Source organism: Pelmatolapia mariae, linkage group LG1 (assembly GCF_036321145.2).
Source record: "Pelmatolapia mariae isolate MD_Pm_ZW linkage group LG1, Pm_UMD_F_2, whole genome shotgun sequence".
Taxonomy (NCBI): Eukaryota; Metazoa; Chordata; class Actinopteri; order Cichliformes; family Cichlidae; genus Pelmatolapia; species Pelmatolapia mariae.
In genome coordinates, this window is record NC_086227.1 from 19,281,218 (window position 1) to 19,294,010 (window position 12,793).

General features: G+C 39.7%; 1 protein-coding gene across 1 annotated transcript in view; it reads left to right on the forward strand.

Annotated features, from left to right (window-relative positions):
• Positions 1–12,793, forward strand: part of igdcc3 (immunoglobulin superfamily, DCC subclass, member 3) — a 57,965-nt gene that overhangs the window by 27,360 nt on the left and 17,812 nt on the right. The window contains exons 3-6 of the mRNA XM_063494394.1: positions 2,931–3,075; positions 3,172–3,302; positions 3,637–3,774; positions 7,624–7,782. Coding sequence (XP_063350464.1) covers positions 2,931–3,075; positions 3,172–3,302; positions 3,637–3,774; positions 7,624–7,782 — 573 coding nt within the window. The remainder of the gene's footprint in view (positions 1–2,930; positions 3,076–3,171; positions 3,303–3,636; positions 3,775–7,623; positions 7,783–12,793) is intronic.

Consider the following 12,793-nt stretch of genomic DNA (forward strand, 5'->3'; position numbering starts at 1 on the left):
TGTGCGCCTGTGTATGGATTTCCATTTAGTATGCACCCCAACCATTCTTTCCCCTATTGCAGTAATTAGACCTGCTCCATTTAAGCCGGCGGCGTCACGCTGGTAGTGGACAGTCTTTAATCATGTGAGAGTGTCTGTCAACACTTAGCAGAGCAGGAGATAGACAAACAATGGCAGAACAGGTCTTGTTGGAGGTGTGTGTTTGGATGAGTAAAATGCATTGTTGTTGTCTACTGCTTTTATTATGCTTTGAGCACAAGGAGGAGGTTTGATAGGGTTGTGTGTTTCTAGGGAAGCAGTTCTTTGGATGTCTTCGTATGCGTTTGCTATAGCTTTGCTAAATCATGTTGATCTGCTTCTGCAACATACACCATAAAAGTCAACTAAAGTGCAGATTATAAATGGCTGTTTTTCTTTAGAGTTAATCAAATTCTCTGCCGCATGCATTCATTTGTGGGTGTGACCCCGCTGTGATTTTTGAAATTGTGTCTGATTTTGCGAGGGTTCAATAATAGGAGGACTGTGGGCCTCTTAGAGAGACTATGTTTTATGCATGAGGGCAAAGGGTGGGGCCCGTTAGGGGGTTGTGTCAGTGGACACACACAACAGCCAGATCAGCAGACACCCTGACTACTTGGCAGAGATGCACAAGAAAGACTTCTATAGACACTGGTCCTCCTTTGTCCTGCAGCATTCAAGTGCCTCAGTGTTCCCAGTACACACGGACAGTGCACACAGCTGTGTGCGTGCATGCCTGTATCTTAATTTGAGACTTTATTCCAGGACAGCGCTCGTCTTGCATCATATCGGTCACCCTGACCTTCTTGTTTTCCGCACATTGTTTTTCTGAAGGATTTCTAGCCATTTCACCTAAGCGTCCTTCATCAGGAGTGGCAGCACCTTCAGGGCTTTAATTCAGTGCCTTCTGCCAGTCTTTCTGCCCCAGGCTCAGTATGACAGCAGGCCAGGGCAGAACGTATTGTTGATTGCTTTTGTCTAGAAAAGAAGTGCAAGCCCATAAAAGTGTTTCTATGGGGCCGTTTGAAATATACAATAATAACTTCTGACAACTTTACAGTGGGTTTTCATCATTTTATAAGCTGAAGTGTTCCCAAGCTTGCAGTTTACTGTGTCAGAAGGAAGAATTGAAAAAAAAAGAGCTGAAATGGACTATAATGGTGATTTGGTGATAAAATACTTCCGATGCTCTCGGTGACTTTAAAGCCATGTATGCTTCAGAGTGAAGTTACATTTATTAGGTAGGGCATTGTGAGAGCCGTGTGGCCCTTTGAGATTGACGAACAAACTGAATTACCCCAGTAAAAATGGACCGCTGCTTTTGTGAGGCCTTATCATTTCTTAAGAGAAATGATTTCACATTGTATCTTCAGAGAAATATTGCATGCTACAACTTCATAAGTCATGGCTTATGAAGAGCGAACTACTGGAAGAAAAGTAGATTACCATGGTTTAATTTTCATTAGAGCGCCATGCATCTATTCCAAGATCTAAGGTCAAGTCGTGTTTGAGAATGCCACGCTTCTCATTAAGCTCTGAAATGTAATAATCACAGTGTTGCAGCCCCTGGTATAAAGTAGTGCTTCTCTAAATGAAGTATCCACTCTCTCTCTGTGCTCTCATCCTTCAGCATCAATGGTTAAGGTTTGTTTTCTTCATTTCTATATTCATATTTTAAACTATACATATTTTTTTTCTGGTTCTGCACAACAGGAAAACCTTGACAACATTCAAAGCGCACACAGTCAGTAGGTCAGTACAACAAAGTTAATGCTATACCAGCCCAAGAAGTCAGAGAAAGAACTACAAGACAGCAACCAAGCATAAATACGCTTATTAGGTATTGCTGCCTGCAACATAAAGGTCCTGCAAGTAATAATTTAATGCAGGCAACATGTTGGAAGGGGGGGGGTGTCTTATGAAATAATAAGGGGTCTGTTCCCGTTGTTATGCTAACAGTTTTCGGAGAAACCCCTCTTCCTCCAAGTTAATTATGGTTGACATTTAAATGAGTGCACTTCTGTTGAAGAAGGTGGGAGAATTGTGGAAGAAGAGGGCCTCTCTCTAATTGAGTTTGTTGCTGGCTCCACCTTCGATGCCGCCTTTGTTCTGCAGGGAGTGGATATGTGAACTGCAGCTGAATGAGGCTCTCTGTGGGGATATTGATACTGGCTTGGCTATATGGTGCTGGCCTTATCTATGTTGTCTTTATTTGCGTTAGCATGCATTTTGGAAACAGATGTTTCTTACCTGCATACAAAATGTTTCATCAGCTGCATATGAAGGACAGGCACAGTGACAGCAGAAAAATGTATCACATCCTCTCAAGCAGGTTGCACGCTCTCACAGAAATAGCTATGCTTTTACTTCTTGAATGTGTTTCATTGTGTTGTTATTTGTAGGATTGTTTTCTTTTTCAAAAGCTTCCTTTTACACATTTGTAGTGATGTCAGAAACGTTCTGCTTGTCTCTGAATTGGCTTATGTGAAATAGTAAGGTTAGCAGGTAGGTTAAAGCTCTCAACAATGAAGTGCATTTAGTGAATCAGTGCCATTTTGTGCAAAAACCCAAGTATCTCCGTCAACAGTTGAAGTGTGGATTTTCCATGAAATTGTAATACTTGCTCTTTATTTGTGAAAAAGCAACACACTAAAAATAAATATGAATACTAAAATAAATTTCCCTTGCAGAAAATGTGCCAGTTGCTCCAAGCATGTTGCAGCACTCCTTTGGTAGATATTCTGTCTCTTTATGCAGTCCAAGATTGGTTCTCTGATGTTGGGATCTGTGGGGGCCACGCCATCTGTTGCAGCGCAGCTTTTTTTTTCTGTAAGCAACTGAGCTTGTTGCTCTGTAGCTGTTTTGTGAAGCTATGACCTAATATTTCAACTGCTCCTCTTTCTATCTCACAGCCATGGCAGATTTCCACGTCCAACCCGAGTCGGTGCACGCTGAGGAGTCCGGCGTGGCCAGATTCCAGTGCCAGATTCACGGCCTGCCAGAGCCGGTCATCAGCTGGGAAAAAGACAGCCGTCCAGTGGACACCAGTAATGAGAGGTTAGATCAAACTACCGCTTGGGCTTCTTGTTTTAAGAAACTGAAGCACTTTGGTTAAAGGTTGCCAAGTCTCGTGATTTTTTTTCTGTCTTTTAGGTACACTCTCCTGCCCACAGGCGTTCTCCAGATCACAGGAGTGCGTGAGGAGGACAGTGGAAGGTTCTGCTGTGTGGCTCATAACAGTGCAGGAGTGAAACACAGTGCTGAGGCACTCCTAACAGTTTCAGGTTGGTATCTATAGTTGAGCACGCATCTGAGTAAACCTCTGGTTTTTTGTGTGTGTTTTGTCTTTTGAGGTCCTCACTGTAAATTGACTTTGGTTTAAATGAGCTTTCTTTATTCAGATCTTTAGTTTTCTGCATCACTGATCAAATACAGTCACTTAATACGCCTCTGCTTATCTGTATAGCACATTTCCTAGACTTTTCCAAACCTATTGTCCTGCTGCCAGATCTAAGAGATACAGCATATTGAGCTAATGCACTTGGAGAAATCCAATTAAAAGAAGCTATCCATCATGCTCATTCCAATCTTGAATTCTCCTCTCCCTTTTCCCTTCAGGCTCTCAGTCATCTGTTTACAAAGAACCTGTGATCGTGGTCGGTCCAGAAAACCTAACCCTCACTGTTCACCAAACGGCTATCTTGGAGTGTGTTGCCACTGGATACCCTCGGCCCATTGTGTCATGGAGCAGACTAGGTGAGAAAAAAGTCCTGATCAGATCAGACCTGGTGTTCTTGTTTGTGTGTTTGAGAGATTAGGTGGCATCTGTGTGTTCTGTCTTCCACTGTGAAGTATACAGAGCCAGACTGATATATCAGTCGATATTGGTTATTCACCGATATGTTGCCATCAGCATTTATGGCAGCTGATAAATCGAAACTTAAAAAGTTTAACAGCATGTGCAAACAAGCTGATGCTTGCATAGTTTTTCATACTATATCAGATTTTCATGTCAGATTTTTAAATCACCAAATATCGGTATCAGCATTGGTCAGTAAAATTCCTATATTGGTCAAGCTCTACTAGAATATATTTGTTACAGCACAGATCTATTTTGTTTACATGAGGCAGTGGGATTGAAGATTAAGTCCTAGGGCTAAACAAGATGTTCGACTCTGTTGCTTCGTGTCCTCATGATGCTAAAACCTCCTTGGAAGCAGCGGAGAGCCTCTGAGTAATTGCTGCACAGACAGCTCTCTTCATGCGGATTTTTCCTTTTCTTGACTACCACTCAGATTCTGTCGTGAACAATTTTTCAATCTCCTATCTGTTTACTTTACCTCTCATTCAATCTGATTTGCTGTTCCAAATGTAAATCACAGCCCCTCCCCAGCATCTGGGTGTAATCAGATTGCCAGTATTGCCTTACACAGTGTTACCAGAATGAAATGCTAACACGATGGGATTTGTATGTATTAGATTACAGCAGGGAGGCTAGGATAAGCCGCATAATGAATCTTATAGTTTCACATCAGTCACTCCTTAATGCCAGAGTTGGTTTGCTGCTATTCATTGAACAGCGGCACCATGGCCTCCTAGGTTGTGCTCTTTTTTTTCTGACGTTAAGTTAATTAGTCTCTGACAGGGAGAAAGTGATGGCAAAGCCAGAGAGAGAGAGGAATATAACAGGAAAATGCAAGAAAAGAACAAGACTGCTTCTTTTAGGACAGCGTCCCAGTGCGATAATGAAAAAAATGCGGAAAAAGCATTCGAAGAAGACGAACACGTGTCACACAAGTTGGAGACATTTATTAGATCTCAATGACTTGTCGTGATTAATTGCATTAATTACATGTATTGTCTTCATTAGGCATTGCCACATAATTGCACATTTACTAATTGAAGCTGCAGCATTTATCACACGAGTCGTGTGTGTGTTGGCTGGTTTGAAGATTCAAACGAACTCAAAGGATTTTTTTCATCACTTCTGATGAATTGAATGGTGAGCTTGAGATGTGATGAGGTTTGCTCTGTGTGTTTGCTGTGATGACTTCCTTTTGCAGTTTAGGCCTGGTGATCATATCTGATTTAGGAGCAAAAGCTCATCTTTCCAGTTTATCTTCAGTTGTTGTATCGCAGGAGTGAATTGTCTTTGTCGTTTAGGTTTCCTGGATTGCGTCACAGTTGATGCTTGTAATTATTTATTGTTTTGTTTTAAATTGGCGCTTATCTGTCAAGGTCTTAGGGCTCTTTCTGTAGTTTGATTTCCTTACTATACCACTGCAAGGTGACTTTTACTTCTTGAGATATGAAAGGGGTTTTGGTTCCTGTTTTTATTTTATTAATAAGTTAATATTGCCTTGATTTCCTACTTTTATTCCCTTTAAGTTTCCCTCTCTGTGTTGTTACAGGGCTTGTCCCTTTCTCCTCCTGGGTTTCTTTTCTCTCTGTCATCATGTTTGGTGTCAGTGTAGTTGTCTTTTGGTCATTTCCTGTTGTACTCCAGTAGCTGGTTGTCTCCTGCGTCAGGATCTGGGTTTCACTTTGTTTGTTGTATTCACCTGCATTTATTAATTTCATCTTGTCACCCTTTTGTAGCATTGTTTGTTTGTGTAGCCTTCTTCCTTGGCTCTATGTATGTTTGGCTTTGTGTTTTACCTGCACTTCTTTGGATTTTTAGGTTTTGGACCTGTTGTATCACCCAGAATAAAGGCTTGCTTTGATTTCATTGTTTTACATTTCATGACACTATGTGTCATCACTACAGTTTGGCTGAAGAAACCAAAATAACAGTTGCAAGACAAAGGTGGTCATAATGCCTACACACTTGCACTAGCTACACAGTAATAACATGTTTTTACCACATTCATAAGGCAGTGTATATAAAATGTAAAATATTATAAGATTTCATGTGCTCTTGATGAATTAAGACATTCATAAACTCGTTGTGTAGACAATCTAGTGAGATATTCATGTCACATATGGCTGTAATGTAAAATACACACCATTATATAATCTAATTATCTTTGAAAGAAGCACATTTGTATGTGCAGTAATTGGATATATTATCATGCACAATATACACACAAAATCATGAGTCTGGTAATCATTTTTGTCGTCATATGATTTGATTAGGCCAACATATGCCACAGTGTATTGGTTTGGAGTATGCCATTATGTTTTCAAAGTATGCTTTTACAGTTTTTTAATCTTTTTTTCACTTAGATAAGTGATGATCATACTGTTATCGTCAGCAACAGTTTACCACCGCAGAGGACTCTGAGATCTGTAGTCACACCCATAGACCATCATCTCTCGTTTGTCTTGCAACCAGCAGTATGTGATAGAAGGCTGTTTTGATGGCAGTTTCAGTATTCCACAAAACTCTTGGTCATGTGGGTCACGACAGTAAACTTAAACGTTTGTGATGGGCATTCAACATCATATATCTTAGTCCTTAAAAATGAAACTAACAATATGTTTTCACAGTCTTTTGCTCATAAAACCTTTAAAAAATAATTTGTTGATAATCCTGATCAGCAAATTCATTTTTAGGCTTAGTGGCATATGTGCAAGTGAATTTCAGTCAAACTCATTATCCAAAGTAACCTTTCTGTTGAAAAGTGACTTGCTTTAAGTTTAAAGATAAGGGACAAACCCAAAAGTATTCACTGACTATTGACCACATAGTTAGCATTTCTGACTGGAGCTCCTTTGTCCGCTGTGGTACCTGTCTCCCTTCCCTCCATTCCTGGCCTTTCGGTGTATCATATCTGGAACATACAGGCTTACAGGCTGCAGATGGAACTCATAGATGGGATTAAAATGCCCCTTTGGCCCCATAGCTAACATCATAGGCAGACTGAAGCCATTGTTGGAGTTGACACTGCAGATAAGGGAGCACAGGAAAGTGTGTGAGCTTATCATGTAATTACAGCAAAAGCAGAGAGGAGGCAGCTATGGATTGTGTAAGTAGATATAAGATTAGAAGTTACAGTTAGAATTTCTGGTCCCAGAGTGGCAGCTGAAACATTTCCAGTGCCAAGAAGCAAACCAGCTTAAAAGAAAATGTACTCTGAGGATTTTTCAGACAAACTCCTGAAAAATGCGAATGTGTCAACTGGAGCATAAAAGTTTTAATTAGCTGAACATCCGTTAGGGAGAAGCAGAAAAGCAGCATTGATTTACTGTAAAGCACCCAAAAGCCAGATGATTCTCACTGGAAACTATCACAAAGTCCCAATTAAGTTTTAAAAAATTGCAGCGTGTACACGACTCAAACACAAACTCGCTGACCTTTCTCGGTGTATGGTGTGCTGGCAGCTTTATCACATTATAGTCCTGAGGAACACACGCTGTGAGCGCTGCATCCTTGGGGGGACAGAAATAGCGCTGCTTCTGTCAGCTCGTGGCCGTAAACTTGCATGATGTTAATTAGATGTCTTGCTAGTGATTTACACCCACTCTGATCTTTACTATAGTTCAGTTGACCCCCATCTAACATAAACACCTACTGTGCCCATATACCTGGTTCTTTTTATGCTGACCTCCATAGATTCTGACTCATCCTTCTCAACTGTTTTCTTTTTCTCTTTCCCTGATTAGATGGCCGTCCCATCGGGGTGGAGGGAATCCAGGTGCTCGGCACAGGAAACCTGATGATCTCAGATGTTGGTGTGGAGCACTCCGGGGTCTACGTATGTGCCGCTAACAAACCAGGGACCCGTGTGCGCAGGACTGCTCAAGGACGTCTGGTGGTCCAAGGTGAGCTCTGGATAAAAGAAATGACATATTTTTTTTCAGTTGGGTGAAACTAAAAGCACCTACGAAACATCTTGGGGAACGTGACGAGGTACAGCTCAGCACTATGTGGGTGGATCAGGCAACATGATTACTGTACCATGACTGAAAGCACCTCAGTTTTGCTGCATTGATAAACAAGTGCTTTGCTCCTGTGCCACCAGCGTGTTTTATGTAGGTGGTCTTTAGTTTAAAACCCTCATTCTGATCTAGTGGGTGGTGCAGATTTTTCAGGGAGAAGGTTTTGAATGATTTTCCCCCAAAGCAAAGCAAAGCATACCAAAACATTTCTGGCTGATTTTTATTTTGCTACCTTCCAAGCAGTAATTATCGGCTATTTCTGGTATACCAAGCATACTTTTACACCTTTTTGTGCCTCCAGCAAGATACAAGACCACTAAAATGTCTCTGCTTGTTGCTCAGAGCTAGAGTCTGTATGGTAGGCATTACAAACATTTCACGAAGAGTTCCGACTCGCAGCTTTTGCAATGTCAGTCATAGTTTCAGGTTTCAAATCCTCAACACTCTGTTAGGAAGAGATAAAAAAAAATAACTGCAGAGGTTTATTTGAATCATCCTTTCTTTAATATTGGAGAACAAAAACACAGAGCAAAATAGATTTGCAGCATCACACCGAGAAGCAGACAGTCCTGCAACATCGGCTTTTGTGGTCTCTGAAATACACTTTAGGGACCAGGCGCAGTTTTTACCAACCCTGGGAAGTTATCATGTACAGTATATTACATTTGTGGAGGCACATGTGATTAGATCTTTTATGGCAAATACGGTTTTTTTTTAGATAGAATGAACAAAGATTGTTTTGTATTTGGAGGCACTGAGCACAGAGATACTTGATGATTAGAGATGGGACTCTGGAGAGTCAGGGGACATGTACCGTGAAGCAGGATTTGGGGTTTAGCGAGGTTAAGAGGCTATGTTGGAGATTACAGATCAAGTTGTATCAAAGCATAGCCTACTAACTAATCAGTTCTCTTGAAAATCTGTGACACCATTCCTAGAAGATCCTATAGACCATGCGTGCATATTTTCAGAGGAGTTCTAGTTTTTTTTTTTTTTAGAAACTCTTTAAACCCCTTTTCATTTTTCCTGACAAGCATCGTTAAGAGATACAGATTCTCAGCCTTTCTGCTTGCTTTGCTGCAAGCAGTTTCAGAGCAATTTCATTGTCTTGTAATGTAATGGACTTGCATTTATATAGTACTTCTCTCGTCTTACTGACCACTGAAAGCACTTTAGACTACAAAGTGCTTGTACTTGTTGGTCTAAGATGTGCAAGTCAGCCATTATAATTTGCTAGTCCTGTGAAAAGTATGTACATCAACATCAGCACTGCCCACTTTTAAAGGACATTGCAAACCTGGCTTGATTTGCCCAGTCGAGTTTGCCCTGTTTATTCGATTCAGGTTGGTGAGGTTTAGTGAAGCCACATTATAAAAATTTTATACTACAGTCTGAGCTACAAAAATGAGATGCACACTGTGGGCACTTCTGGGAAATTCTATAAATATAACCATCAAATTTAAATTAGAGAATGACATATGGAGATATAATTTGCAGATTTTAGATGCCACACTAGAAGGATAAAAAAAAAAAACCAGCAACACAGATTTTTTCTTCTTTGTTTGTTGGTTTTCAAAACGCCTAGAAATTGATTTATTGTGTCTTTGTTTTGGCACTGATATCCTCAGCTCAAAAGCCGCGCCTTCATGTCTGCAGCTTTTTAAAATTCTTCCGCGGTTCTTCACAGGCTCTGCAACAAGAGACTATGCCTCTGCAGTATTGTATCTGCGAGCCTTTTCTTCACTCAAATGACAAATATAATCAGTTTTTTAAAAATAACAGGCCATTGGCATTAAATTTTAGATTTGTTTGTTTTATAACACAGTTGTGTGAGTCTCACAGGAGATAAATATGCAGATTTTCAACAATAAATAAGAAGTAACACCATCATCTGGTGAAAGTGGTAAACCCATAGCACCTCTCTTTTTTGGTTAAAAAGTTATTTTTTTTCTTTAACCACAGACCTAATAACCTCTTCTCAATATACAATACAATATACTAGATACTATAAGATACGCTATATATTTATGCATCATTTTGGGAAGGATTACATCCAAATTCAAAATATCGTATAATAACATATCTTTGATTTGCCAGTCTTACGTGTAGGTGTTCCTGTAGTTATAGTCATTAGTTTATTTGTACTAGCTGATTACACACTACTGTATGTACAGGTTATGTGAAAACAAGACAAACCAACTCTTAATACATCCTATAAGTCTTTTTTAAAGAAAATATATTTTATGTGATGTGGGGAACTTTAATATTAGACAAAAACTTAAAAGTCAATAATCTGTTGCTCTGCCACAGCATGCAGAGCAAATATAGCCCTTTGAAGTTTCATTCTCTGTGTGCTTTCTAACATTTTGATTAAAATTTGTTCTTGCTCTTTTCATCTATTCTCCACAGAGCTGGAGCCAGTATCATGAAGGTGTTTGATGTTACTGTTAAGAGACAGGTGCTTTTGACCAAAAGGATATGGCAGGTGTGGGCTGCCCTGTGCATTAATTGTCACCAAGCAGGAAACATCCAGTGTCTGCCTCACTCACATATTGATCAGACGGACCATACTTTGCTCCAGCCTATAGCAGCATCGATCGCAATCAATATTTCATTTCATCTGCTTGTCAAGTCTGCGACGAGCCCCTCACCTGCTAAGGATAAAAAGATGTGGACATTCATGATGTGCCGCTGTCTGTTTTTGGTTTCTGTTATTGATTTATGGAAACAACAAATGCCTTATTAACTACACATAAACACATGTGTTAGAACTGCTCCGTTATGATGGAATAGTGTGCTTTAATTAGTAATTCTCCTTATTCTATAGATAATAAGCTACTATAAGAGGGCTTCAGTGGCTATCACTGATTAGGAACTTCAATAAGCACAAAGCTAAGAAGACAATCACAGTTTAAAGAAGCACTTACACAGTAAACAAGCTGGATTTATGTTGGCTCCTTTGGGGTACAAAAAGAGAGAAGAGAGAAACAAAGAATGAAAGAGTAAAACTGTAGCGGCCAAAGAAGCGAAAAACGAGCGTAAGATGGATAGCTGGTGCTCACGGTCTTACCCCACACCCTTACAGGTGCAAATCAATGCCTTCCTGAGCTCCCTCTGACCTTCACCTTCAAGTCAGCCCTCAAAGCACACAGCAAGTGTGCACAAAACAGACAATGAAGCTGGGAAGGACTGAGATGAATGAAAGGACCATCTCACGCTGTCAGCCCCCTTCATTCAAGTGCCTAACGGCCCCTTAGCTTTTCCACTGGGGAGAATGGAAATGCTTACATTGAGAAAGTGTCAGACAACATTTTATTTATTAGTGTTGGAACAAGAAGGAGGGCAGAAGAGCGGGGAAAACAAAATAAACAGGGATTCAACTTGACAACCGAAAGTGTGACAGATCTTTTAAAGTTGACCTGTTTGACTTGTTCCTAGTATTTTTATTTTTTATTTTTTTGTCAAATAAAGGCACATAGAGTGGTGCATGCCCACGTTATATATGGCCAAACTTTCAAATAAGGCCAGCGTATGTGTAAGACCCTATTTCAAGGGATTTTTTTCCACTCTTGGCTGTATGATGTCAGTAGAAGCAGGATGTGGTTAATATGTTTATCTCAAGCATACAGCTCTGGCCAGCGCAGCGCCTGTTTAAAACCTTCTGTTTGCTAGGGGCAGTCAAACAAAAGACAGTTGGCTGAAGAGGAACAGAAAATGATTTTTACATACACACGGTGAACTGAGGGTCATCAAGGGCCAGTATAGGATAAATAAGGATTATTCAAAAAAGTATATCATGTAAATGTACACTAATAGATGCCAAGAATTAAAAATATGCATAAAAATGAGCATATTAGGTCCATTTTACTGGACCTAATATTGGAATAATAATAAGAATAAAGGGTAGCGTATGAAGTATTTTTGGAACAGACTGCTAGTAACGAAGAAGCTAAAGATACACAAAAATACTTCTGAAAATAGTCACGTGACGCGGTCTGGACTGAAAACTAGTGAAAAAGTAGCCAACGTCCAAAGAAAAGCTTTGAAAGACCTTCAGAAAGTCTAGAGAACTATGGTTCATGACCGCTTTAAAAAAAAGACAGGGAAGTCTAGCTCCATTGGAAGCAAAATATTAAGACGTGACTAAAGACTTTTGCACAATACTGTATCTCTTCATTCATTCCTCTTAGTTTGGACTTTTAATATTCGCTGTAGCCCTCAATACTCCATATATGTCATAAATGTGCTGTCCCTAAGAGAGCCAGCTAAAATTACTTAACCTATTTAAAACAAGTGCAGCCTTTTTTTATAAACAGTAATCTGTTGCACATTACTCATTACCTTTTTAAATACTTTTTTTTTAAGTAATCTTATAATCCCATCAAATTATAGGTCCAACAGTTTCTCTTTAAGAGTCACCTCTCTGATTCAGTCACTTTGATCTCACGGTATTTGTGTTCAAGCTATTTCAGGTTTTCTCAGGTTGCTCATCCTCCCTTGATGATGATGAAGAAAATGACAGGGTCAGAAAAAAAAGGTGGAACAGTGTGGTATTTTTACCAAAGGCATCATGATACGCCTACAGTAATGGCATTATATAAACTCGCGTATATATAATACCATCAAATTTTCTCGGCTAATGTGGGCATAAATAAATGAGGCTGTCAGATCACTTAAAGCTGCTGGGACAATTATAAGCACAGAGGAGATCATTCAAAAGCACCAACGTAGAAAATTATAATTCTGCAGGTATAATTTTAATTACTCTTTAAATTAAAATAAAGCACCTGCCAATTTGAATAATGAATCATGGCTGGAAGCCTGAATCAAGGGATGAGAGCAGATATGATAAAAACTGAACTGCTGTTTTAAGGCAAATTACTCCCAAGTATTG